This window comes from Salmo salar, chromosome ssa06 (genome assembly GCF_905237065.1).
Source record: "Salmo salar chromosome ssa06, Ssal_v3.1, whole genome shotgun sequence".
NCBI lineage: Eukaryota > Metazoa > Chordata > Actinopteri > Salmoniformes > Salmonidae > Salmo > Salmo salar.
In genome coordinates this window covers 54,136,422-54,163,782 of record NC_059447.1, presented here as the reverse complement: position 1 = coordinate 54,163,782, position 27,361 = coordinate 54,136,422, and the positions used below count along the sequence as shown (strand labels likewise).

The 27,361-nt window shown below is 42.3% G+C and overlaps 1 protein-coding gene across 2 annotated transcripts in view; it reads left to right on the top strand.

The window, feature by feature from the left end:
* The window catches only part of LOC106607644 (eukaryotic translation initiation factor 5), a 31,307-nt gene extending 4,244 nt beyond the window's left edge, over positions 1–27,063 (top strand). For both annotated transcript variants that reach the window (XM_014204804.2, XM_014204803.2), the window contains exons 6-12: positions 10,107–10,218; positions 10,886–11,001; positions 11,773–11,934; positions 20,321–20,482; positions 23,715–23,879; positions 24,099–24,239; positions 26,662–27,063. In XM_014204804.2, coding sequence (XP_014060279.1) covers positions 10,107–10,218; positions 10,886–11,001; positions 11,773–11,934; positions 20,321–20,482; positions 23,715–23,879; positions 24,099–24,239; positions 26,662–26,760 — 957 coding nt within the window. In that variant the 3' untranslated portion in view covers positions 26,761–27,063. The remainder of the gene's footprint in view (positions 1–10,106; positions 10,219–10,885; positions 11,002–11,772; positions 11,935–20,320; positions 20,483–23,714; positions 23,880–24,098; positions 24,240–26,661) is intronic.
* Positions 27,064–27,361: the final 298 nt, after the last annotated feature.

Sequence of the window (27,361 nt, the reverse complement as noted above, 5' to 3'; positions counted from 1 at the left end):
TACCCAGTAACTAGAATATGCATATACTTATTACACATGGATAGAAAACACCCTAAAGTTTCTAAAACTGTTTGAATGGTGTCTGTGAGTATAACAGAACTCATTTGGCAGGCAAAAACCTGACAAGGTTTCAGGCAGGAAGTGGCCTGTCTGACAAGGTGTCGTTCTTCTTGTCTCTGTTTATTGAAGAGTGAGGATCTTAGCTGTCCCGTGACACTTCCTACGGCTGCCATAGGGTCTCAGAAGGCGGCAAAAAGCTGAATCGTGGCTTTGCGGGCTCTGGCTGAAAAAAAAAGTAGCGCGTTTGGGTAGTGGCTGGTTACAGTACTGTGAGACTCAGGCTCGTGCCCGCGTCGACCGAAAGCTTTGTTTACTTTCCTCAGTTTAGCTAAATGGACATTCCCGGTCGGAATATTATCGCTTTTCTACGAGAAAAATGGCATAAAAATGGATTTTAAACAGCGGTTGACATGCTTGAAGTACGGTAATGGAATATTTAGATTTTTTTTGTCACGAATTGCGCCATGCGCACGACCCTGATTTACCATTTCAGATAGTGTCTGGGACGCACGAACAAAACGCCGCTATTCGGATATAACGATGGATTATTTTGGACCAAACCAACATTTGTTATTGAAGTAGCAGTCCTGGGAGTGCATTCTGACGAAGACAACAAAAGGTAATCAAACTTTTATAATAGTAAAGCTGATATTGGTGAGTGCTAAACTTGCCGGGTGTCTAAATAGCTAGCCCGTGATGCCTGGGCTATGTACTTAGAATATTGCAAAATGTGCTTTCACCAAAAGCTATTTTAAAATCGGACATATCGAGTGCATAGAGGAGTTCTGTATCTATAATTCTTAAAATAATTGTTATGCTTTTTGTGAACGTTTATCGTGAGTAATTTAGTAAAATGTTAGCGAATTCCCCGGAAGTTTGCGGGGGTATGCTAGTTCTGAACGTCACATGCTAATGTAAAAGCTGTTTTTTGATATAAATATGAACTTGATTGAACAAAACATGCATGTATTGTATAACATAATGTCCTAGGGTTGTCATCTGATGAAGATCATCAAAGGTGAGTGCTGCATTTAGCTGTCTTCTGGGTTTTTGTGACATTATATGCTAGCTTGAAAAATGGGTGTCTGATTATTTCTGGCTTGGTACTCTGCTGACATAATCTAATGTTTTGCTTTCGTTGTAAAGCCTTTTTGAAATCGGACAATGTGGTTAGATTAACGAGAGTCTTGTCTTTAAATAGCTGTAAAATAGTCATACGTTTGAGAAATTGAAGTAATAGGATTTTTAAGGTTTTGAAAATCGCGCCACAGGCTGCAAGTGGCTGTTACGTAGGTGGGACGAATTCGTCCCGCCTAGCCCATAGAGGTTAAAGACAAGACTCTCGTTAATCTGACCACACTGTCCGATTTCAAAAAGGCTTTACAACGAAAGCAAAACATTAGATTAAGTCAGGAGAGTACCCAGCCAGAAATAATCAGACACCCATTTTTCAAGCTAGCATATAATGTCACATAAACCCAAACCACAGCTAAATGCAGCACTAACCTTTGATGATCTTCATCAGATGACAACCCTAGGACATTATGTTATACAATACATGCATGTTTTGTTCAATCAAGTTCATATTTATATCAAAAACCAGCTTTTTACATTAGCATGTGACGTTCAGAACTAGCATACCCCCCGCAAACTTCCGGTGAATTTACTAAATTACTCACGATAAACGTTCACAAAAAACATAACAATTATTTTAAGAATTATAGATACAGAACTCCTTTGTGCAATCGAGGTGTCCGATTTTGAAATAGCTTTTCGGTGAAAGCACATTTTGCAATATTCTGAGTAGATAGCCCGGCATCACAGGGCTAGCTATTTAGACACCCAGCAAGTTTAGCACTCATCAAAGTCAGATTTACTATAAGAAAAATGTTATTACCTTTGCTGTTCTTCGTCAGAATGCACTCCCAGGACTTCTACTTCAATAACAAATGTTGGTTTGGTTCAAAATAATCCATAGTTATGTTCAAATATCCTCTGTTTTGTTCGTGCGTTCAAGACACTATCCGAATGGTAAAGAAGGGTGACGCGCACGACGCATTTCGTGACAAAACATTTCTAAATATTCCATTACCGTACTTCGAAGCATGTCAACCGCTGTTTAAAATACATTTTTATGCAATTTTTCTCGTAAAAAAGCGATAATATTCCGACCGGGAAAGCGTGTTTACGTTCAAAGAGAGAGAAACTAAAAACATGGGATCCCCTCGTGCACGAGCCTCAGTCTGATGGTACTCTGACCGGCCACTATCCAAACGCGCGAATGTTTTTCAGCCAGAGGCTGGAATTACATCATTCAGCTTTTTCCCGGGTTCTGAGAGCCTATGGGAGCCGTAGGAAGTGTCACGTTACAGCAAAGATCCTCAGTTTTCAATAAACAGAGCCAAGAAGAACAAGAACTTGTCAGACAGGCCACTTCCTGTAAGGAATCTTCTCAGGTTTTTGCCTGCCATATGAGTTCTGTTATACTCACAGACACCATTCAAACAGTTTTAGAAACTTTAGGGTGTTTTCTATCCAAAGCCAATAATTATATGCATATTTTAGTTACTGGGCAGGAGTAGTAACCAGATTAAATCGGGTACGTTTTTTTATCCGGCCGTGCAAATACTGCCCCCTATCCCCAACAGGTTAATACCAAGATAATGGAATTCATTGCCCTTAACAAACAACCGTTCTGTCGTGGATGTTTAGCTTTCGCCGACTGGTCGAACACCTGTACACATTTGGACCAGCGAAGTCAGCCCCATGAGTGTTATGAGTCTAACAGCACAGTGGGTCGACAAGGATTTCGTACTGAGGAAATCCGTATCGCATGCTCATTAATGTGCTGGTTCTCATACTGCTGCTGTCATTTCAATGGCATTGGAGAATATGTTTGAAGCATGAACACTCCTAGCTCCATTCAAACAACTGACTGGAGAAATAAGCTCAACTGCGTTTGCAGCAGACGTGATACCGTGTCATGGCATTGAAACGCCTGCTCAACAAAAATGCAAACACAGACCGTCGGGTTAACTTGGAAAAGTACTCTACTAGAGGCTGTGAACAAGCGAGTCGGTGGCATTTTCTCTGAGCCTCTACTTCGATGCAGACAAGAAACAGGGTTTATGTGAAATGTTAGACTCAGCTGGACAAGATGGAAATGGACACAGTGACAGTGCGCACCGAGGAAGAGAGGAAAAAGAGAGACGGAGCTGAAACTTCACTGCTTGACATGTATGAGGAAATCCTGGTTGACACTGAACAACAAAACAGCACAGTAAGTGAAAGAAATAGGTTTTGGTGTTTTTCTGGTAATGGGGACTTACGTAAATGCCAACTTTTTAGTGTGTGTTCAAGTAAACTCAGCAAAAAAAGAAACGTCCCTTTTTCAGGACCCTGTCTTTCAAAGATAATAGTAAAAATCCAAATAACTTCCCAGTTTATCATTGTTTAGGGTTTAAACGCAGTTTCCCATGCTTGTTCAATAAACAATTAATGAACATGCACCTGTGGAACGGTCGTTAAGACCCTAACAGCTTATAGACTGTAGGCAATAAAAATCACAGTTATGAAAACTTAGGACACTAAAGAGGCCTTTCTACTGACTCTGAAAAACACCAAAAGAAAGATGCCCAGGGTAGCTGCTCATCTGTGTGAACGTGCCTTAGGCATTCTGCAAGGAGGCATGAGGACTGCAGATGTGGCCAGGGCAATAAACTGCAATGTCTGTACTGTGAGACGCCTGAGACATCGCTACAGGGAGACAGGATGGACAGCCGATTGTCCTCACAATGTCAGACCATGTGTAACAACACCTGCACAGGATCTGTACATCACGCCTGTGGGACAGGTACAGGATGACAACAACTGCCTGAGTTACACCAGGAACGCACCATCCCTCCAGTACTCAGACTGTCCTCAATAGGCTGGGAGAGGCTGGACTGAAGGCTTGTATGCCTGTTGTAAGGCAGGTCCTCACCAGACATCACTGGCAACAACGTCGCCTATGGGCACAAACCCACCATCGCTGGACCAGACAGGACTGCCAAAAAGTGCTCGTTGCACTTTTGTCTCACTAGGGGTGATGGTCGGATTTGCGTTTATCATCGAAGGAATGAGCATTACGCCGAGGCCTGTACTCTGGAGCGGGACCAATTTGGAGGTAGAGGGTCTGTCATGGTCTGGGGCGGTGTGTCACAGCATCATCGGACTGAGCTTGTTGTCATTGCCTGCAATCTCAAAGCTGTGCGTTACAGGGAAGACATCCTCCCTCATGTGGTACCCTTCCTGCAGGCTCATCCTGACATGACCCTCCAGCATGACAATGCCATCAGCCATACTGCTTGTTCTGTGCGTGATTTCCTGCAAGACAGGAATGTCAGTGTTCTGCCATGGCCAGCGACGAGCCCGGATCTCAATCCCATTGAGCACATCTGGGACCTGTTGGATCGGCGGGTGAGGGCTAGGGCCATTCCTGCCAGAAATGTCCGGGAACTTGCAGGTGCCTTAGTGGGGTAACATCTCACAGCAAGAACTGGCAAATCTGGTGCAGTCCATGAGAAGGTGATGCACTGCAGTACTTAATGCAGATGGTGGCCACACCTTTGATTTTGACTCCCCCCTTCCCTTTGTTCAGGGACACATTATTCCATTTCTGTTAGTCACATGTCTGTGGAACTTGTTCAGTTTGTTTCAGTTCTTGAATCTTATGTTCATACAAATATTTACTCATGTTAAGTTTGCTGAAAATAAACACAGTTGACAGTGAGAGGTTTTATTTAACTGTACTAGAATGCTTAAGGCTGCTAAAATTAAATATCAAGTGTCATTTTTTTTGGCAAGGAAAATATCAGTTGTCGGCCTAATGTCATATGGGTGCATCCGTAGTTATTTCATTGACGTTGTCAAAGAGCTGAATAGAAATATGTTTTGCTGTCGAGTAGGGCTGTGACTGTCATGGAATTTGGATGAAAGTAATTAACCAGCCAAATGACCACGTTCTCCATAGTAAACTTTTCGGGGGGGGGGGGGGGATTATATATTTGATGCGCATTTTCCTTGCTCCTGACTGCATCTCCTGCTATAGATATAGCAGGAAGTGTACGCATCAATATTTGTTGATTCAACTGACATTACAAAATATACATTCCATTGTATGGGCCACGTCATTTGAATGAAGATTTTACATTACCATGGAAATGATTGCATTGCATTACATTACCAGGCAGCTGTTGCAAGTGCCCTTGAGTTTACCAGTCATATTGCCAGGGTTAGAGGTAGGGCTGGATGATATGGCCAAAAAATCATTTTCTTTCATAATTATGGACTATTCACGATATCTTGATGTTTTCTCTAAATAAGCTTTGTTGTAAAATGTGAAGGTCAATTACACTGCATTTCTAACAGTCAGCAATAATGGAATGAATTTAAGGCTTGTGAGGTTTTAGCCTACCGAGGCTAAATGTCTTCTACAACCATAATACCCACAAATGGGGCTGGGTGATATGGGAAAAATATATTTATGGTATTAAAATAATACATTGTAATAATTAATGTTCTGAGTAGTTCATGACCCTAAGGTGGCACCACGTAAATTAAGTGATTATTTTTTTATTTTTTATTTTTTATTTAAAAAAAATATATTTTTCAAAGGAGCCTTCTCCACTTAAACCACATGTCAAAATAATTCCAAGGAGGGCCGAGTGGCTGCACGGTTTTGCTCCTCCCTTGTACTTGATTGCTGAATTAAGGTCACTAATTAGTAAAGAACTCCCCTCACCTGGTTGTCTTAACCTGCAGACACTAGGCCCTCCTTAGAATGCGTTTGACACCCCTGATTTTATACTGTTTAGTCCACCCCCCCAAAAAAATATTTGCGCCTTCTGTTTGTTTCTAAAACAAATGTACACTGTAAAATTGAGCACACAGCCATGCAATCTCCGTAGACAAACATTGGCAGTAGAATGGCCTGTACTGAAGAGCTCAGTGCCTTTCAGTGTGGCACTGTCCTAGGATGCCACCTTTCTATCAAGTGAATTTGTTAATTTCTGCCCTGCTAGAGCTTCCCCAGTCTACTGTAAGTGCTGTTATTGTGAAGTTGAAACGTCTAGGAGCAACAATGCCTCAGCCGTGAAGTGGAAGGCCACACAAGCTCACAGAACAGGATTGACGAGTGCGTAGCGCTTCAATCATTTGCTCTTGGTTGCGACACTCACTACTGAGTTCCGAACATCCTCTGGATGCAAAATACGAACAAGAACTGTTCATCTGGAGCTTCATGAAATGGGTTTCCATGGTTGAGCAGCCGCTTAAGATCACGATGCGCAATGTCAAGCATTGGCTGGAGTGGCGTGTAGCTCGCCGCCATTGGACTGGAGCAGTGGAAATGCGTTCTCTGGAGTGATGAATCACACACACCATCGGGCAGTCCGACGTACGAATCTGGATTTGGTGGATGCAAGAAGAACACACTACCTGCCCAAAAGCATACTGTCAATTTTTGGTGGAGGAGGAATAATGGTCTGGGGCTGTTTTTCATGGTTCTGGCTAGGCCCCTTAGTTCGAATTAAGGGGAATCTTAACGCTACAGCATACACTGACATTCTAGAAGATTCTGTGCTTCCAACTTTGTGGCAACAGTAATGTTCCAATATCTAGTGGAAAGCCTTCCCTGAAGAGTGGAGGCTGTCATGGCAGCAAAGGTGGGCAACTCCATATTAATGCCAGTGATTTTGGAATGAGATGTTCGACGAGCAGGTGTCCGTCATTTTGGTTATGCGTATTACTAGTAAGGACTAACATGGTATATTATAAAAAAAAATATTGTGCCTTGAGTCTTTGAACAAAATAACTTGAATGAGTAGGTGTCCAAACTGGTACTGTATGTAAAATAGGATTAGAAATGTTTGCGAATTAAATAAAACAGTTTTTGCTTTGTTATTGTATGTAGATTGAGAACTTTATTTAACACATTTTAGAATAATGTGGAAAAAGTGAATATTTTCCAAACGCACTGTACATTACCTTATCAGTCAGAGGGTCCTTGTCCTGCTTCTGCAATCTGCTCCTTCATTCATCAGCAACAAAGCATTGTGGTAGATGCATGTTGGGTGTGTGTCATGATGAGCAACTAGATGCTGTGCTTGACACGTTTTATGAAATTGCTTATTCCAGTTACTAATAAGCACGAACCCATTATGAAAATGACTGAACTGTTAAATCCCCTTGGATTGATGAATTGAAAAATGGTATGGTTGAGAGGGATAAGGCAACTTATGGCAAACAAGTACTGCAAATTATGAAATGTTACTATGCTAAATAAAAAATAAACTATACTATGAAACAAACGATATAAAGAATGATAGTAAAAAGCTTTGGAGCACCTTAAATGACATTTTGAGGGGGAAAAAGCCAACTTGGCTATATCATTCATTGAATCCAGGTGGCTCATTTATCACACAACTCTGTTGCCAACTACTTTTAAGATCTTTTCATTGGCACGATAAGCAAACTTAGGGATGACATGCCAGCAACATACTTGGCTGTGGTGTCAGCGATTTATTTATCTGACCAAATTATGAAAGACAATTGTACTTATAAATTCTGAAGTGGAAGAGGTGAAAAAAATTGTCTTTCAACAATGACAAGCCACTTGGGTCTGACAATCTGGATGGAAAATTACTGAGGATAATAGCTAACGATATTGCCACTCCTATTTGCCACATCTTCAATCTAAGCCTACTAGAAAGTGTGTGCCCTCAGACCTGGAGGGAAGCTAAAGTCATTCAGCTACCCAAGAATAGTAAAGCTCCCTTAACTGGCTCAAATAGCCAACCAATCTACCTGGTACCAACCCTTAGTAAACTTCTAGAAAGAATTGTGTTTGACTAGATACAATGCTATTTCATAGTTAACAAATTGACAACAGACTTTCCGCACTTATAGGGAAGGACACTCAACAAGCACGGCACTTACAAAAATGACTGACTGGCTAAAAGAAATTAATAAAATGATTGTGGGGGCTGTCTTGTTAGACTTCAGTGCAGCTTTTGACATTATCGATCATAGCCTGCTGCTGGAATAACGTATGTGTTAGGGCATTCCACCACCTACACAGAGGGTGTTCTTTAATGGCAGCATCTCAAACATAATCCAGGTAAAATCAGAAGTTCTCCAGGGTAGCTGTTTAGGCCCCTTGCTTTTTACAATCTTTACTAACGATATGCCACTGGTTTTGAGTAAGGCCACTGTGTCTATGTGTGTGGATGACTCAACACTACACATCAGCTACTACAGAGACTGAAATGACTGCAACACTTAACAAAGAGCTGCAGTTAGTTTCGGAATGGGTAGCAAGCTGGTCCTAAATATTTCCAAAAGCATTGTGACAAATCATTCACTTAAACCTCAACTACATCTTGTAATGAATGATGTGGAAATTGAGCAAGTTGAGATGACTAAACTGCATGGAGTAACTCTGGATTTGTAAACTGTCATGGTCAAAACATATTGATACAACAGTAGCAAAGATGGGGAGAAGTCTGTCCATAATAAAGTACTGCTCTGTATGCTTAACACAATCAACAAGGCAGGTCCTACAGGCCCTGGTTTTGTCTCACCTGGACTACTGTTCAGTCGTGTGGTCAGGTGCAACAAAGAGGGACTTGGGAAAATTGCAGTTGGCTCAGAACAGGGTAGCACTGCTGTCCCTTGGATGTACACAGAGCTAGCGTTAATGGCATGCATGTCAAGTCTCTCATGGCACAAAGTGGAAGAGTGGTTTGACGTCTTCATTACTTGTTTTTGTAAGGGGTGTTGACAAGCTGAATATACCCAGATGTTTGTTTAAACTACTAGCACACAGCTCGGACACCCATGCATACCCCACAAGACATGCCACCGGAGGTCTCTTCACAATCCCCAAGTCCAGAACAGACAATGGGAGGTGCACAGTACTACATAGCGCCATGACTACATGGAACTCTATTCCACATCAGGTAACTGAAGTCACAACAGGTCTAACTAAATGTCATGACAGGTTATGACAGCGTCATGTGTTTTGACACTGGGTGTCATGTAGTGTTACCAACTTTTGTTTAAAGTAAATAAGATTTAACTTGTATGCCTATGCTTAAAAAAATGTATATTTTACTCTGCTCTTCAAGTGCGCACAACCCCCAGCCAGGCAGTGTAGCTCAAGGTGGGATAGGCCATTTTATATAATTCATAGATTTTTGGCTTTGTGCTTTAATTTACCAGCTATGAAACAAAACGGCAGAAATACTTTAAACGGCTACTGCAGCATTTATTTTACTATAAATATGATCATACTGGACTTTTTTTAAATTCACAAATACGAGTGAAATGCTCGCACTCTGGAGCCCTGACCACCCGCCAATGTGGCTGGTGAAATGGACCTCTTACCAGCCAGAATCTACCTGCGGGTGTTCATTTTGGGCCCTGATAATGATCATGTAGTTTAATCAGCTTCTTGATATGCCACACCTGTCAGGTGGATGAGTTATTGTGACAAAGGAGAATTGCTCACTAACAGGGATGTGAACAAATCTGAGAAGTAAGCTTTTTCTGTATATGGAACATTTCTGGGATCTTCCTATTTCAGCTCATGAAATATGGGACCTACACCTTTTTTAATATTTTCGTTACATGTAGTTTAAGCCAAGGCTCGGTTGAGTCTACTTTTTAGTCCTGGGCTGTGCTTAATCTAGGTCCGTGCAGCTGGCCCGTAATGATGCACCATTATGTTTAGGAGATGAAATTAAACAGAATTTATGGTCACAAAGGCATTTTTATAGCTGCAAGAACGCAATTAGCTACTCAAAATGGAAATCCTGCGTACTTGTTTTTATAATTTTGGGGCTGCACACGTCTGCGTACTTTTGCGACGCAACTACACAGGATTGCCATTTTGCATATCTTATTGTAGTTCCTCCTTTGCCTACTGCAAAGGGTATAACTTAGGCTTTGGCCCTAAGGCTGTACTGAAAATGTTATTGTAATTTTTATGTATCATGTTCCTCCAGCACATCAACGCCAAGAAACAAACCATTGGGAACTCCTGCAAGGCCTGCGGCTACAGGGGCATGCTGGACACACGACACAAGCTCTGCACGTTCATCCTCAGGAATCCACCAGGTGCGCCAGACCAGCAACAAACAGGGTTTATGCATGCTCTGGGAATGCCTGAGAAAAGCAGGAAATTGTATGTGTTCAAATGCAACTGGACAGAAGCCTTTTATTTCTTTCAGGAAAACTGCTTTGTTAGACATGCATTCCAGCATGGACATTCTGGAAATTCCGTTCATTTAATATGCTAATGTTTTCTTGCAAAGTCAGGAAATTTCAGAATATACTGTACAGGTTTGTTCAGTCTGAGGTTGTTCAATGTGGCCTTGGTTTAAAGACAACCCCAGACACACTATAGCCTTCATTTTATTGCACACGTGAACACAGCCATTCTTTTTATGTTGCTATACACAAGCAACTTATAAACGCATTAGGTGAGTCACGTTAAGTGGTGTATTAAGGGTGTCAATGTGCAGGGTGAATTTACATGAGTCATTGTCATAGGTCAAAGATGAGCAGCACTGAGCATTGGAGTATTCTGAGGGCAGCATCTGCTCTCCCAGTGGTTTTTAACACTGCCAGAAATCATTTGAATGCTCCCTGGGTTTATTGAATTTACTACACTAAAAAAACACTTTCACCTGCTGGGTAAATGTCTGAGAAACACAAGGAATGGAGGAAAGATTGTAATAATAGCTTCTATCCTGACTGCCGTCATCTCTCTGTCTGCAAACAGAGGACACTGGGTCTGCCAAGAAGAAGGAGAAGAAGAGCAAGAAGAAGGACAAGGAGAACAGCTCCAGTGATGGCGAAGCCGCAAACCACAATGACATAGACGCCCCCGATGCTGTGGTGAGTACAAGCACTTCATCTCCCAGTGCCAGCCAGACCTCTGTCATATACTTTGTTGTAAACTTCAGGTGCGCTCGATTTTGCTTGACCGGCGTGAAGGTTGCGCTTGACAGACCTTGACCTGGAGACTTGTCTTGCAAGGCCTAGTTGCCTAACCGTTGACATTGTGACTTTACTTTCATTAATCTGACTATTTATTTAAACCACTATGTTTAATTGTTACCCGATTTAAATGAATCATGTCACAATTAACTCGTTGTGATTTGGGGCACCACGGATGAAGTTGTTTTAAAGCGTTACCATCTCCCGAATTAAACTCTTAAGGTCTTTACCTATTACATACATTTACCTAAGGGGTGGGTGAGGGTCTGCTTATTGTCAGACATTGCCAGGCTGATCTGACCCATTGTGATCCTTACAGGACAGTCATGACAACATTATGGTTCATGATTATATTCCCATCCCTCTGCCTTTGTTCACTCTCCTTCACAGATCTGATATAACTGGATAGGTGAAAGCAATATGGCACGATCTAGGTAGAGCTGTTTATTACACTTAACCAATTGTCTCGGAGCCATGAAGGGGAGTGAACGAGAGTAGATGGGAGGGGACAACTGTCTGGAATGAAACCCAACCCCAGTCTCCATTCTATCCCATTGGTCTTGTTTCTCTGTAGCATACAGCCTCATTGGAATAGTTTCCACTGTGTAACACTGATCTGTCTTATTTTCAATAGCGCTGTATAACTCAAATCTAATGGATATGCTCTAGGACCGAGATGACGATGACGAGGACTGGGCGGAGGAGACGACTGAGGAGGCCCAGCAGCGCAGGATGGAGGAGATCAGCACGCACGCTAAGAACCTGACCCTCAGCGAGGACCTGGAGAAGCCCTTGGAGGAGAGGGTCAACCTCTTCTACAACTTTGTCAAGGTCAAACTCCAAACCCTGTCCAGGAATGACCCCTTTTCTGTTTTGCCATAACACACTTGCTTATTGCTCAGTTAAGTGTGAAGACTCGAGCCCTGCACAGAAACAACCCGCACCTCCCTAGTTCACTCGCTTCATACAGATTCTGTTTACAAAGGTCACAGTGGTTACAATTGGCTCAGTCACCCCACCCACCCTTCTCCTGTAACCATTCCCCAGGTCGTTACTGTAAATGAATGTGTTCTCAGTCAACTTACCTGGTAAAAAAAAAAAAAGTGGTGACCTTAGGGTTGTCACCTCAATTCTCTAAACTAAAGCCTATTTTGCCTGGGTCCTGTTGCCTTGCTTATTGATCGCTTGCATAAATGAATTAAGTAATTCATAGATGTATCTAAATGGGTTTGCTAGACTCCACACGGAAATTAATACACACTAAGCAGAGCTCAAATACAGTGTGGTATGTAATTACGTTTCTGCTGCTTTTTGAGCAGGTCTCTTCATTTAAAATTACACACTGTCACCATATCTATTCATTATGGCCGTCGAAATGCTAGCTATTAAAATCAGATCAAATAACAGGATTAGAAATCCAAGGTTTAAAAACAAAGTTGACAAGTTTTAAAAGAAGTCCGCAAGCTGCAATTTCTCATTGAAGATCTAGGTAACTTTTCTGGCCTCTCTGGACAAAAACCTAATTATAAGTGTACCATATTACGTATTGGATAAAAAAAAATATAAAGTGGGCTGATGGTGAAGTAGATATACTTGGTATTCCTATCACAAAATATATAGATGAGTGCTCCACAAAGAATTTCAATAGAAAACTAGTAAAAATGGACTAGATCCTGCAACATGGAGAGGTAAATACATTTTTCCATAAAGAGACGGGTATCTGATTTAACTCCTTAGTCATATCAGTTTACTCATTTATGGGTCTGCGGTCAAACGACCACCCCTCATCACTGTCAAACGCTCCCTAAAACACTAAAGCGAGCAGGCCTTTCTAATCAACCTGGCCCGGGTATCCTGGAAGGATATTGACCTCATCCCGTCAGTAGAGGATGCCTGGTTATTTTTTTTAAATGCCTTCCTCACCATCTTAAATAAGCATGCCCCATTAATATTATTATTTTTTTAACCAGGAACAGATATAGCCCTTGGTTCTCTCCAGACCTGACTGCCCTTGACCAGCACAAAAACATCCTGTGGTGTTCTGCATTAGCAATCGAACAGCCCCCGTGATATGCAACTTTTCAGGGAAGTTAGGCACAAATGTACACAGGCAGTTAGGAAAGCTAAGGCTAGCTTTTTAAAGCAGAAATTTGCATCCTGTAGCACAAACTCAAAGTTCTGGGACACTGTAAAGTCCATGGAGAATAAGAGCACCTCCTCCCAGCTGCCCACTGCACTGAGGCTAGGAAACACTGATAAATCCACTATAATTGAGAATTTCAGTAAGCATTATTTTTCAACAGATGCTTTCCACCTGGCTACCCCTACCCCGGTCAACAGCCCTGCGCTCCCCACAGCAACTCGCCCAAACCTCCCCCACTTCTCCTTCACCCAAATCCAGATAGCTGATGTTCTGAGAGTTGCAAAATCTGGGCCCCTACAAATCAGCCAGGCTAGACAATCTAGACCCTATCTTTCTAAAATTATCTGCCGCAATTGTTGCAACCCCTATTACTAGCCTGTTCAACCTCTTTCGTATCGTCTGAGATTCCCATAGATGGGAAAGTTGCTGCGGTCATCCCCCTCTTCAAAGGGGGAGACACTCTAGACCCAAACTGTTAGACATATATCCTACCCTGCCTTTCTGAGGTCTTTGAAAGCCAAGTTAACAAACAGATCACAGACCATTTCGAATCCCACCGTACCTTTTCCGCTATGCAATCTGGTTTCAGAGCTGGTCATGGGTGGACCTCAGCCTCGCTCAAGGTCCTAAACGATATCATAACCGCCATCGATAAGAGACTTTACTGTGCAGCCGTATTAATCGACCTGGCTAAGACTTTCGACTCTGTCAATCACAACATTCTTATTGGCAGACTCGACAGCCTTGGTTTCTCAAATGATTGCCTTGCCTGGTTCACCAACTACTTCTCAGAGTTCAGTGTGTCAAATCGGAGGGCCTGTTGTCCGGACCTCTGGCAGTCTCTATGGGGTTGCCACAGGGTTCAATTCTCGGGCCGACTCTTCTCTATATGCATCAATGATGTCGCTCTTGCTGCTGGTGATTCTCTGATCCAGCTCTACTCAGACGACACCATTCTGTATACCTCTGGCCCTTCTTTGGACACTGTTAACTAACCTCCAGATGAGCTTCAATGCCATACAACACTCCTTCCGTGGCCTCCAACTGCTCTTAAATGCAAGTAAAACTAAATGCATGCTCTTCAACCGATCGCTGCCCGCACCTGCCTGCCTGTCCAGCATCGCTACTCTGGATGGTTCTGACTTAGAATATGTGGACAACTACAAATACCTAGGTGTCTAGTTAGACTGTAAACTCTCCTTCCAGACTCACATTAAACACCTCCAATCCAAAATTAAATCTAGAATCGGCTTCCTATTTCGCAACAAAGCATCCTTCACTCATGCTGCCAAACATACCCTTGTAAAACTGACCATCCTACCGATCCTTGACTTTGGCAACGTCATTTACAAAATAGCCTCCAACACTCTACTCAATAAATTGGATGCAATCTATCACAGTGCCATCCGTTTTGTCACCAAAGCCCCATACACTACCCACCACTGCGACCTGTACACGCTCGTTGGCTGGCCCTTGCTTCATACTCGTCACCAAACCCACTGGCTCTAGGTCATCTACAAGTCTCTGCTAGGTAAAGCCCCGTAAAGCCCCGTGCTACGGGTGGGTGCTGGTCACCATAGCAGCACCCACCCGTAGCACGTGCTCCAGCAGGTATATCTCACTGGTCACCCCCAAAGCCAATTCATCATTTGGCCACCTTTCCTTCCAGTTCTCTGCTGCCACTGGAATGAACTGTTAAAATCTTTCCTCCCTCACTAGCTTTAAGCACCAGCTGTCAGAGCAGCTCACATATCATTGCACCTGTACATTGCTCATCTGTAAATAGCCCATCCAACTACCTCATCCCCATACTGTATTTATTTATTTATTTATCTTGCTCCTTTGCACCCCAGTATCTCTGTGCATATCCATCTTCTGCACATTCTACCATTCCAGTGTTTTAATTGCTATATTGTAATTACTTTGCCACATGGCCTATTTATTGCCTTACCCCCTATCCTACCTCATTTGCACATGCTCTATATAGATTTTTCTACTGTATTATTGATTGTATGTTTGTTTATTCCATGTGTAACTCTGTTTGTGTCGAACTGCTTTGCTTTAACTTTGCCAAGTTGCAGTTGCAAATGAGAACTTGTTCTCAACTAGCCTACCTGGTTAAATACAAAAATGTACTTTTGGCGGTGCCTACTGCAGATTCGTTTTTCAAATCATATGGGCAAGAACTCGATCTGGGAAGTTAAACCAGACCATATAAAGCATGTATAAAAGCTGTGAAAGCTTCACTTATACAAATGTTTTACTTGAACCCGAAATGGTTCTCAAGTAGATAACTAGGAAAAGCTTATTCCTTGTTTTGAAAATGGCCTTTTTGCCTTTGTGCAGATTGCCATGTCACATTTTCGATTAATTGAAAATGAAACCTTTTTCAACCAAGCAATGCAGAGCTGGTTAGAATTTCAATTTCATACCCCAGAATTTAAAAAAATAAATATTACATATTTTATGGTTGAACTCAAATGTGCTGGTTGACTATAGTATTTTTGTTTTTCTACTGAACAAAAACATAATCGCAATATGCAACAATTTTAGACTTTACAGAGTTACAGTTCATAGAACGAAATCAGTCAATTAAAATACATTCATAGGCGCTAATCTATGGATTTCATATAACTGGGAAGGGGCGCAGCCATGGGTATACCTGGGAGGGCATAGACCCACCCAATCAGAATTAGGTTTTCCCCCCACAAAAGGGCTTTATTACAGACAGAAATACTCCTAAGCCCCCCCCCCCCTTTCCCCTAAGACAATCTTGCAAGTGAAGTAGCCAGATGTGGAGGTCCTGGGCTGGCGTGGTTTGCGGTTGTGAGGCTTGTTGGCTATACTGCCAAATTCTCTCAAACGGTGTTGGAGGCGGCTTATAGTAGAGAAATTAACATTACATTCTCTGGCAACAGCTCTGTTGGACATTCCTGCAGTCAGCATGCCAATTGCACTCTCCCTTAACTTGAGACATCTGTGGCATTGTGTTGTGTGACAACTGCACATTTGTGGCCTTTTATTGTTCCCAGCACAAGGTGCACCGTGGAATGATCATGCTGTTTAATCAACTTATTGATATGCCACATCTGTCAGGTGGATGGATCATCTTGGCAAGGGAGAAATGCTCACTAATAGGGATGTAAACGATTTTGTGCACCAAATTTGAACGAAATTAGGTTTTTGTGCATATGGAATATTTCTGGGATCTTTCATTTCACCTCATAAATTGGGAAGAACACTTTACATGTTTAAATTTCAGTTCAGTGTAAATTATATTGTAAATTGGAATTTACAACCAATTGATTACAGCAGTTGTTCCCAAACGTTTTATAGTCCCGTACCCCTTCAAACGTTCAACCTCCAGCTGCGTAACACCTTTAGCACCAGGGTCGGCGCACTCTCAAATGTTTTTATTATTTTTTTTGCCATTGTAAGCCTGCACACTATACGATATGTTTAATACATTTAAGAATGAGTGTGTTTTTGTCACAACCCGGCATGTGAGAAGTGACAAAGCTCTTATAGGACCAGGGCACTATAATCTATAATTTTGCTCTTTATTTAGCCTTCTTACATATAAAACCTTATTGGTTCATCAAAAATTGTGAATAACTCAACCCAGATTAATGAGGAAGGTGTGCTTGAAAGGATGCACATAACTCTGCAATGTTGGATTCTATTGGAGCGAGTCTCTGTCTTAAATAATTTTCCACACAGTCTGTGCTTGTATTTAGTTTATGCCAGTGAGGGCCAAGAATCCACTCACATAGGTATGTGGTTGCAAAGGGCATCAGTGTCTTAACAGCACGATTTGCCAAGGCAAGACACTCTGAGCGCAGCCTTATCCAGAAATTTGGCAGTGGCTTCTGATTTTAAATGAAATTTTCACGGAACCGCTTGTTGCAATTTCGATGAGGCTCTCTTGTTCAGATATCGGTAAGTGAACTGGAGGCAGGGAATGAAAGGGATAACAAATCCAGTTTGTGTCGTCCCTTTCGGGAAAGTACCTGCGTAATTGCGCACCCAGCTCACTCAGGTGCTTCGCTATATCACATTTGACATTGTCTGTAAGCTTGAGTTCATTTGCACACAAATCATATGATGGAAAGACCTGTGTGTTGTCCTTGTTAATGCAGACAGAAAAGAGCTCCAACTTCTTAATCATAGCCTCGATTTTGTCCCGCACATTGAATCTAGTTTTGGAGAGTCCCTGTAATCCTAGAAGTGCGGTGGTTATCAAGTGGCGTCGGGAGCGACTGCTTGCACATGCGTTACCTCTCTACTATGTCTTCCTGTCATTGCTTTTGCGCCATCAGTACAGATACCGACATCTTGACCACCAAAGGCCATTTGATGTCACAAAGCTGTCCGGTACTTTTCAAAATAATCTCTCACGTTGTCCTGGTTTGCAGAAGAGGATGTCTTCCTTAATTGATCCCCCCCCATAAACGTAACGGACATATACCAGGAGCTGTGCCAGGCCCGCCACTCATCCAGCTATAATTCACTGGCTTGTATGCGAAGCAGTAATTGTTTCAAAGCATCTCCTGCCATGTCACTGATGCGTCGAAACAGTATTTGATGAAGGCGGTGTCTGTATAGTGTTTTGGCCTTTTCCCCCAGCGTTGTCCCAGCCATATCCGCTGAAGAATGAAGTCCTCCACAATAGTATGGGGCTTGCCTGTCCTAGCCACTCGGTTGTTCACCATATAAGACGCTTCTAGCCCCTTCTTATTAATGGTATCTGTTGCTTTTATACATGTCGTACTACTCGAACAATGTCTTTATTTTCTTTCAAACTCCTGTGGCTTATTTTTCTTATTGTCCTGTTTCTAAAATGTCTGCACAAGTGTAATGGTTAATGTGATTGGATGTTAATTATTTTACTAGGCTACCTGTATTTGACATTGTTATTTTGCTGAACACTAGATGGTTTTATTTTTGGCAGTGTAACGGGGCATTACCCCAGAAATGGAGGCGGCAGGAGGTAGGGAACTGGTCTGTCTGCCAAATATAAAGGATCAAAACTTGCAGAGGAACAAAAATTGCATAAATTGGAAAGTATACCAGTTTGTAATTTGAGGACCAGGATATTGACAGCAGTGCCATACAGATTGCAAAATAGCTGGGAGGAGATTTTTATGTACCAATTCCATGGCACAATTCCATTCCATGGTGTTATGAATTGATACATAAAATGATGCAAGATTCAAGACTTCGTGGGGAGGGGGGTTCACAGGTTGGTTGAGAGCAGCTCGTGGGGTAACTGTGTGGGGAGGTCGCTGGTTCGGGTCCCCGATTTTGAGTTGGCGGGAGATATGTTGATGTGCCCTTGGGCGGGGCGCTTGGCCCTGTTTGCTCTGGATGAGTGTGTCTGTTAGATGACTGAATGTAATGTAAAAACATTATTTTTATTTTTTTTAGTCTATAAAGAAAGTATATGTACAGTACCAGTCAAAAGTTTGGACACCAGCTTTGCACACTCTTGGTACTCTCTCAACCAGCTTCACCTGGAATGCTTGAAGGAGTTCCCACATGCTGAGCACTTATTGGCTCTTTTCCTTCCCTTTGCGGTCCAACTTAACCCAAACAATCTCAATTGGGTTGAGGTAGGGTGATTGTGGAGGCCAGGTCATCTGATGCAGCACTCCATCACTCTCCTTCTTGGTCAAATAGCCCTTACACAGCTTGGAGGTGTGTTGGGTCAGTGTCCTATTGAAAAACAAATGATAGCCCCACTAAGCCCAAACCAGATGGGATGGCGTATCGCTGCAGAATGCTGTGGTAGCCATGCTTGTTAAGTGTGCCTTGAATTCTAAATAAATCACTGACAGTGTCACCACCAAAGCACCATCACACCACCTCCATGCTTCACGGTGGGAACCACATGCGGAGATCATCCGTTCACCTACTCTGCGTCTCACGAAGACACGGCGGTTGGAACCACCAGCTTTCCACCGGTCTAACTTTTTATTTAACCAGGCAAGTCAGTTAAAAACCAATTCTTATTTACAATGACGGCCTACCCCGGCCAGACTCTAACCCGGACGATGCTGGGCTAATTGTGCGCTGCCCTATGGGACTCCCAATCACGACAGGTTGTGATTCAGCCTGGAATCGAACCAGGGTCTGTATTGACCCCTCAAGCATTGAAATGCAGTGCCTTAAGCCTCTGCACCACCGGGGAGCCTACAAAAATGTAAATTGCTCGTGTATCTTGGCCTAAGCAAGTCTCTTATTGGTGTCCTTTTTAGTAGTGGTTTCTTTACAGCAATTCGACCATGAAGGTCTGATTCACAGTGTCCTCTGAACAGTTGATGTTGAGATGTGTGTTACTTGAACTCTGAAGCATTTATTTGGGCTGCAATATCTGAGGCTGGTAACTCGGTCTTCCCTGTAGCGGTCCTCATGAGAGCCATATTCATCTTAGCGCTTGACGGTTTTTGCGACTGCACTTGAAGACACTTTCAAAGTTCTTGAAATGTTATGCATTGACTAACCTTCATGTCTTAAAGTAATGATTGAGTATTGTTTCCCTTTGCTTATTTGAGCTGTTCTTGCCATTTCTGGACTTGGTATTTTACCAAGTAAGGCTAGCTTCTGTAACCCCCCCCAACTTGTCACAACACAACTGATTGGCTCAGACGCATTAAGAGGAAAAGAAATTCCACAAATGTACTTTTAACAAGCTACACCTGTTAATTGAAATGCATTCCAGGTGACTACCTCATGAAGCTGGTTGAGAGAATGCAAAGCTGTCAAGGCAAAAGGGTGGCTACTTTTGAAGAATGTCAAATAAAATATATTTTCATTTGTTTAACACTGTTTTGGTTACTACATGATTCCATATGTTATTTCATAGTTTTGATGTCTTCACTATTATTCTATAATGTAGAAAATAGTAAAAATAAACCTGGAATGAGTAGGTGTCCAAACTTTTGACTGGTGCTGTGTATATATCAGTTGTATAAGGATCAATAAAAAAAATGACTGAATGGAAAGCTGACTCAAGATGTCCTCAACTGTTTGTAAGATGTCTCTGAGTGGCTCACTCTGTCACTCTCTCGACAGCAAAAGAAGGAGGACGGTGCCGTCGACTTCTCGGACAAAGAGATCCTGGCCGAGGCTGAGCGTCTGGACGTGAAGGACACGGCCCCGCTGATCCTGACTGAGCTTTTGATGGACGAGAACATCCGCGACCAGATCAAGAAATACAAACGTCACTTCCTCAGAGTGAGTCTCCGATTAGCATGCTAGTAAATACTTTGTCATTGCGCAAATGCTAAACTCAGCAAAAAAAAAGTGTTTATTTTCAGCAACTTAACATGTGTAAATATATGTATGAACATAAGATTCATCAACTGAGACATAAACTGAACAAGTTCCACAGATGTGACTAACAGAAATTGAATAATGTGTCCCTGAACAAAGAGGGGGGGTCAAGTCAAAAGTATCAGTCAGTATCTAGTGTAGCCACCAGCTGCATTAAGTACTGCAGTGCATCTCATGGTTCACAGTGTCCTCTGTTGTCATTTCTTTTGCCAGTTCTTGCTGTGAGATGTTACCCCACTTTTCTACCAAGGCACCTGCAAGTCCCTGGACATTTCTGGGGGGGGGAATGGCCCTAGCCCTCACACTCCGATCCAACCGGTCCCAGATGTGCTCAATGGGATTGAGACTCGGGCTCTTCGCTGGTCGTGGCAGGACACTGACATTCCTGTCTTGCAGGAAATCGCGCACAGAACTAGCAGTATGGCTGGTGGCATTGTCATGCTGGAGGGTCATGTCAGGATGAGCCTGCAGGAAGGGTACCACATGAGGGAGGAGGATGTCTTCCCTGTAACACACAGTGTTGAGATTGCTTGCAATGACAACAAGCTCAGTCCGATGATGCTGTGACACACCGCCCCAGACCATGACGGACCCTCCACCTCCAAATCGATTCCGCTCCAGAGTACAGGCCTCTAACGCTCATTCCTTTGACGATAAATGCGAATCCGACCATTACACCTGGTGAGACACAACCTCGACTTGTCAGTGAAGTGCACTTTTTGCCAGTCCTGTCTGGTCCAGCAATGGTGGGTTTGTGCCCATAGGCAACGTTGTTGCCGGTGATGTCTGGTGAGGACCTGCCTTACAACAGGCCTACAAGCTCTGTCCAGCCTCTCTCAGCCTATTGCGGAAAGTCTGAGCACTGATGGAGGCATTGTGCGTTCCTGGTGTAACTCGGGCCGTTGTTGTTGCCATCCTGTCCCTGTCCCACAGGTGTGATGTACCGATCCTGTGCAGGTGTTGTTACACGTGGTCTGCCACTGCTAGGATGATCAGCTGTCCGTCCTGTCACCCTGTAGTGCTGTCTTCGGCGTCTCACAGTACGGACATTGCAGTTTATTGCCCTGGCCACATCTGCAGTCCTCATGCCTCCTTGCAGCATGCCTAAGGCACGTTCATGCAGATGAGCAGGGACCCTGGGCATCTTTCTTTTGGTATTTTTCAGAGTCAGTAGAAAGGCCTCTATTGTGTCCAAAGTTTTAATAACTGTGACCTTAATTGCCGACCGTCTAATGCTGTTAGTGTCTTAACGGGATTTCAGCCGTAAGAAGTTAACGGGATCGATATGACAACAGCCAGTGACAGTGCAGAGCGCCAAATTAAAAACAGCAAAAATCTCATAATTAAAATTTCTCAAACATACAAGTATTATACACCATTTTAAAGATAGGATTCTCATTAATCCAACCACAGTGTCCGATTTCAAAAAGGCTTTACAGCGAAAGCACACCAAACGATTGTTAGGTCAGCACCTAGTCACAAAAAAACATACAGCCATTTTCCAACCAAAGAGAGGAGTCGCAGAAATAGAGAAAATGAATCACTAACCTTTGATCTTCATCAGATGGCACTCATAGGACTTCATGTTACACAATACATGTATGTTTTGTTCGATGAAGTTAATATTTATATCCAAAAATCTGAGTTTACATTGGTGCGTTATGTTCAGTAATGTTTTGCCTCCAAAACCTCCGGTGACTTTGCAGAGAGCCACATCAATTTACAGAAATACTTATCATAAACTGTGATAAAATATACAAGTGTTATGCACAGAATTAAAGATACACTTCTCCTTAATGCAACCTCTGTGTCTACGGCGAAAGCAAACTTTGCAATAATCTGAGTACAGCGCTCAGACATCAAAACAATCCATACAGATACCCGCAATTTTGGAGTCAACAGAAGTCATAAATATTCACTTTGATGATCTTCATCGGAATGCACTCCCAGGAATCCAAGTTCCACATGAAATGTTTGTTTTGTTTGATAAAGTCCATCCTTTGTCCAAATACCTCCTTTTTGTTCGCGCGTTCCGTCGAGTAATCCAAACGCACTGTGCTCACGCAGTTAGTTCAGACGAATAGTCAAAGTTATTACAGTTCGTAGAAACATGTCAAACGTTGTATAGAATCAATCTTTAGGATGTTTTTATCATAAATCTTCCATACTATTCCAACCGGACGATTCCTTTGTCTTCAGAAATGAACCGTTTGAAATATTTTGCGGGACTAAATTATTTTAATTCTGAAGTTGTTTACGCATGCTGCGTGAAAAATGCAGACCGCTCTGTCGGGGCTGCAGGTCTTGCAGCTCTCGAGTGAGAGGGTCAGGGCTGCTACTCTAGTTGTTAGGGAAAGGGGGGGATACTTAGTCAGTTGTACATTTCAGTTGAATGCAATCAGTTGTGTCTTCCGCATTTAACCCAACCCTTCTGAATCAGAGTGGTGCGGGGGGCTGCCATATTCGACATTCACATCTTTGGTGCCCGAGGAACAGTGCCTTGCTCAGGGGAAGAACGACAGATTTTTACCTTGTCAGCTCTGGAATTTGATCCAGCAACCTTTCGGTTACTGGCCCAACACTCTAACTACTAGGCCACCTGTTAATATAATAACATATGCTATTTAACAGATGTTTTTATACAAAGCGGCTGACAGTCAGACGTGCATTTATAAAAAAAAAAATACGTATGGGTGGTCCTGGGATTCGAACCCACAATCTTGTCATTGCAAGAGCCATGCTCTTCCAACTGAGCCACAGAGGACCTCTGTTAACGCAAACTGGGCGTTGGGTCAGTGCTGTCACACTACTTGTGTCATTTGGTCTGATATTTAACTGAAATTTGCAATAGGTCAGTGCCGTCATATCAGTTGTTGGGTATGAGGTCAGTGCCCTGATGCCATTTGATGGACATCAGCTTAATATTGTCTATAGTTGGTGTTTGAACTGTGAGTTCCATAACGCATAAGACATGAAGCAGTGTCACAACACTAGTAATCTTAACACTAGCAATTTGTATGGACATAACCTCAACAAAATTGATTGTGGCAATAGAAACGGCTATAATCCTGCTGTTGGGTTTTGCTCAAACTCCATCCGCACCGTCAATTTAAAACATTTCTCTGGTGTCCAGTTTACCCACAACAACAAGAAGGCCCAGAAGTACCTGCTGGGTGGCTTTGAGTGTCTGGTGAAGCTGCACCAGTCCCAGCTTTTACCCCGTGTGCCCCTTGTCCTCAAAGACCTGTATGACGCCGACCTACTGGAGGAGGACGTCATCCTGGCCTGGGCTGAGAAGGTAATGGGGATAACCGTCAACAGGGATGATGGGATATTTTTTTTCTTCTTTTCAACTTTGAATTTACCCAGGTCAGTGTCATGAAGGTCACTTATTTTGCAAGAGACCTGTCCAAGATATTTTACATATTAAGAGGAGACTCCGTATCCTACACTAGAACCAGTGAAATGAGACTGTCATTTTTCATCCTACCTCTAACACATCAATCCTGTGTGTCAGGTGTCCAAGAAATACGTGTCCAAGGAGCTGGCCAAAGAGATCCACGCCAAGGCTGCGCCATTTGTCAAGTGGCTGAAGGAAGCAGAAGAGGAGAGCGAGGGCAGCGGGGCGGACGAGGAGGAAGATGAAGATAATGTGGAGGTAATGACTTATCACTGCCTTTGATTTTACCTATATACATTCATTCCCGTCACGTGCATATAGACATAGGTTTGGTATTATGGCACTGACATGAAAATGGCCACTGTCGCAAGGTTTCCTCTTTACCATGGACCTATTCAGATACAGTGCCTTCAGAAACTATTCAGACACCTTGACATTTCTATTGTTACAGCATGAATTTAAAATTGATTACATTTTAGATTTTGTCACTGGCCTACTCACAATACCCCATGTCAAAGTGGAATAATGTTTTACATTTTTACAAATGTAATAAAAAATGAAAAGCTTGAATGTCTTTCAATAAGTATTCAACCCCTTTATGGTAATCCTGAATAGGTTCATAAGGAAAAGTGTGCTTAACTTCTATGTCCCACTCTATTCAACAGCCAGTGGAATCGCGTGGCGCGAAATACAAATACCTCAAATGCAATAATTTCAATATTTCAAACATACGACTATTTTACACCATTTGAAAGATAAGACTCTCGTTAATCTAACCACATTGTCCGATTTCAAAAAGGCTTTACAGCGAAAGCAAAACATTAGAGTATGTTAGGAGAGTACATAGACACAAATAACCACACATCCATTTTTCAAGCAAGCATATATGTCACAAAAACCCAAAACACAGCTAAATGCAGCACTAACCTTTGATCTTCATCAGATGACACTCCTAGGACATTGTTATACAATACATGCATGTTTTATTCAATCGAGTTCATATTTAAATCAAAAAACAGCTTTTTACATTGGCGTGTGATGTTCAGAAATTGTATTCCCACCGAAAACTTCCTGTGAATTTACTAAATTACTCATGATAAACGTTGACAAAATACATAACAATTATTTTAAGAATTATAGATACAGAACTCCTTTATGCAATCGCTGTGTCAGATTTTAAAATAGCTTTTCGGCGAAAGTACATTTTGCAATATTCTGAGTACATAGCTCGGCCATCACGGCTAGCTAATTTGACACCCGCCAAGTTGGATTACCTTTGCTGTTCTTCGTAAGAATGCACTCCCAGGACTGCTACTTCCACAACAAATGTTGTTTTTGTTCCAAATAATCCATAGTATGTGCAAATACCCCCATTTTGTTTAGGTGACTATCCAAAGGGTAACGCGCGAGATCATTTTGAGACAAATTTCAAAATGTTCCTTTACTGTACTTAGAAGCATGTCAAACGCTGTTTAAAATAATTTTTTCTCGTAAAATAGCGATAATATTCCAACCGGACAATGCTGTATTCATTCAAAAAGGAAGAGAAAAAATGGCGAGGTCTCGAACGCGCTTTTCCAATCTCTTAGCCACCAGGCAGTCCACTGACAAACTGTGCTCCTGTACTCTGCCCGGAGACAGGAGACGTGTCAATCCGTTTTCTGAACGCTTTAGAGAGCCAATGGAAGCCTTAGAAAGTGCTACATAACCCCACGGGCACTGTAGTTTCGATAGAGAAGCAAAGGGAGAACTACAAATTCGCAAACAGGCCACTTCCTGCTTGGAATTTTCTCAGGTTTTTGCCTGCCATGTGAGTTCTGTTATACTCAGACACAATTCAAACAGTTTTAGAAACTTCAGTGTTTTCTATCCAAATCTACTAATAATATGCATATTCTCGTTTCTGGGAAAGAGTAGTAACCAGTTTAAATCGGGTACGTTTTTTATCCGGCCGTGAAAGTACTGCCCCCTAGCCCAGACAGGTTAACAAGTCACAAGTTGCATGGACTTGCAATAATAGTGTTTAACATGATTTTTGAATGACGACCTCATCTGTACCCCTCATACAATTATAAGGTCCTTCAGTCGAGCAGTGAATTTCAAACACAGATTCAACCACAAAGACCAGGGAGGTTTTCCAATGTCTTGCAAAGAGCACCTATTGGTAGATGGGTAAAACAAAAAAGCAGACACTGAATATCCCTTTGAGCATGGTGAAGTTATTAATTACACTTTGTGTGGTGTATCAATACACCCAGTCACTACAAAGATACAGGCGTCCTTCCTAACTCAGTTGCCGGAGAGGAAGGGAAACCGCTCAGGGATTTCAAAATGAGGCCAATGGTGACTTTACAACAGATACAGAGTTTAATGGCTGTGATGGGAGAACTGAGGCTGGATCAACATTGTAGTTACTCCACAATACTAACCTAATTGACAGTGAAAATATTGCCTGTACAGAATAAAAAAAGCAAACATTCATTGTTTGGAAAAAGGCACTAAAGTAATACTCATTTTAAAAAATTGGCAAAGCGATAAACTTTTTGAGCTGAATACGGTGTTATGTTTGACTCGAGTGTACAGAATACTTATGCATCCTACTGAAGTGCCTGGTGAGAAATGAGTGGCACTGCAGTGTCTTTAATTTCACCCAATTAATTTCACCCTTCTTTCCTCCCAGGTGGTCTACTCAGCCTCTGCCCGAGAGCTGAAAGTGGAGACTGTGAAACCAGAGAAGCCTGCAGAGGAAGAGGACGACTTCGACATCGACGCCATCTAAAAACAAAACTTAACAAGCCTCCACCGACATGAGTTTTGCAAGCACTCTGACAATTATGATGAAAATAATAACAGCATGCCTTTGGTCCTGGTCGACCCTCACCCCACCTGCTGCTTTGGCTACCTTCCAGCTTTGCGAGATGAATCTATTTACTTTGCTCTAGATGAAGTGATGAGATGTTGTGTTTGTATATGGATGAAGAGTTGTTATTTTTTGGTTAATACTAGAGACTAAATACAAATACTGCATTAGATTTCTCCCTGAAATATTTTCCTCTCCAATCATTAAATAATGTTTGCCTTATTTAATTGTGTTTCTATAGTAAAACAGTTTCAGGTGTTTTCATGGTTTAATAATATTTCCAAAAACAAACACTCCCAAGGCAGATCAGATACTGGCGCACTGAATATAGGGACGAAACGGAAGCTGACAATGAATTGGACTGGTGCGGTTTACTCCAATGCCTGTAGGTATTACACCAATATGATTGTTGTTCATAGTGGAGTAAAATGGCTACTATTTTCGCCTACAGTTCAGATGGTAATGTTATGATCTCCAGTAAAGTTGAGGCTAGTAGTCTGTCTACATAGGAATGTCCTAA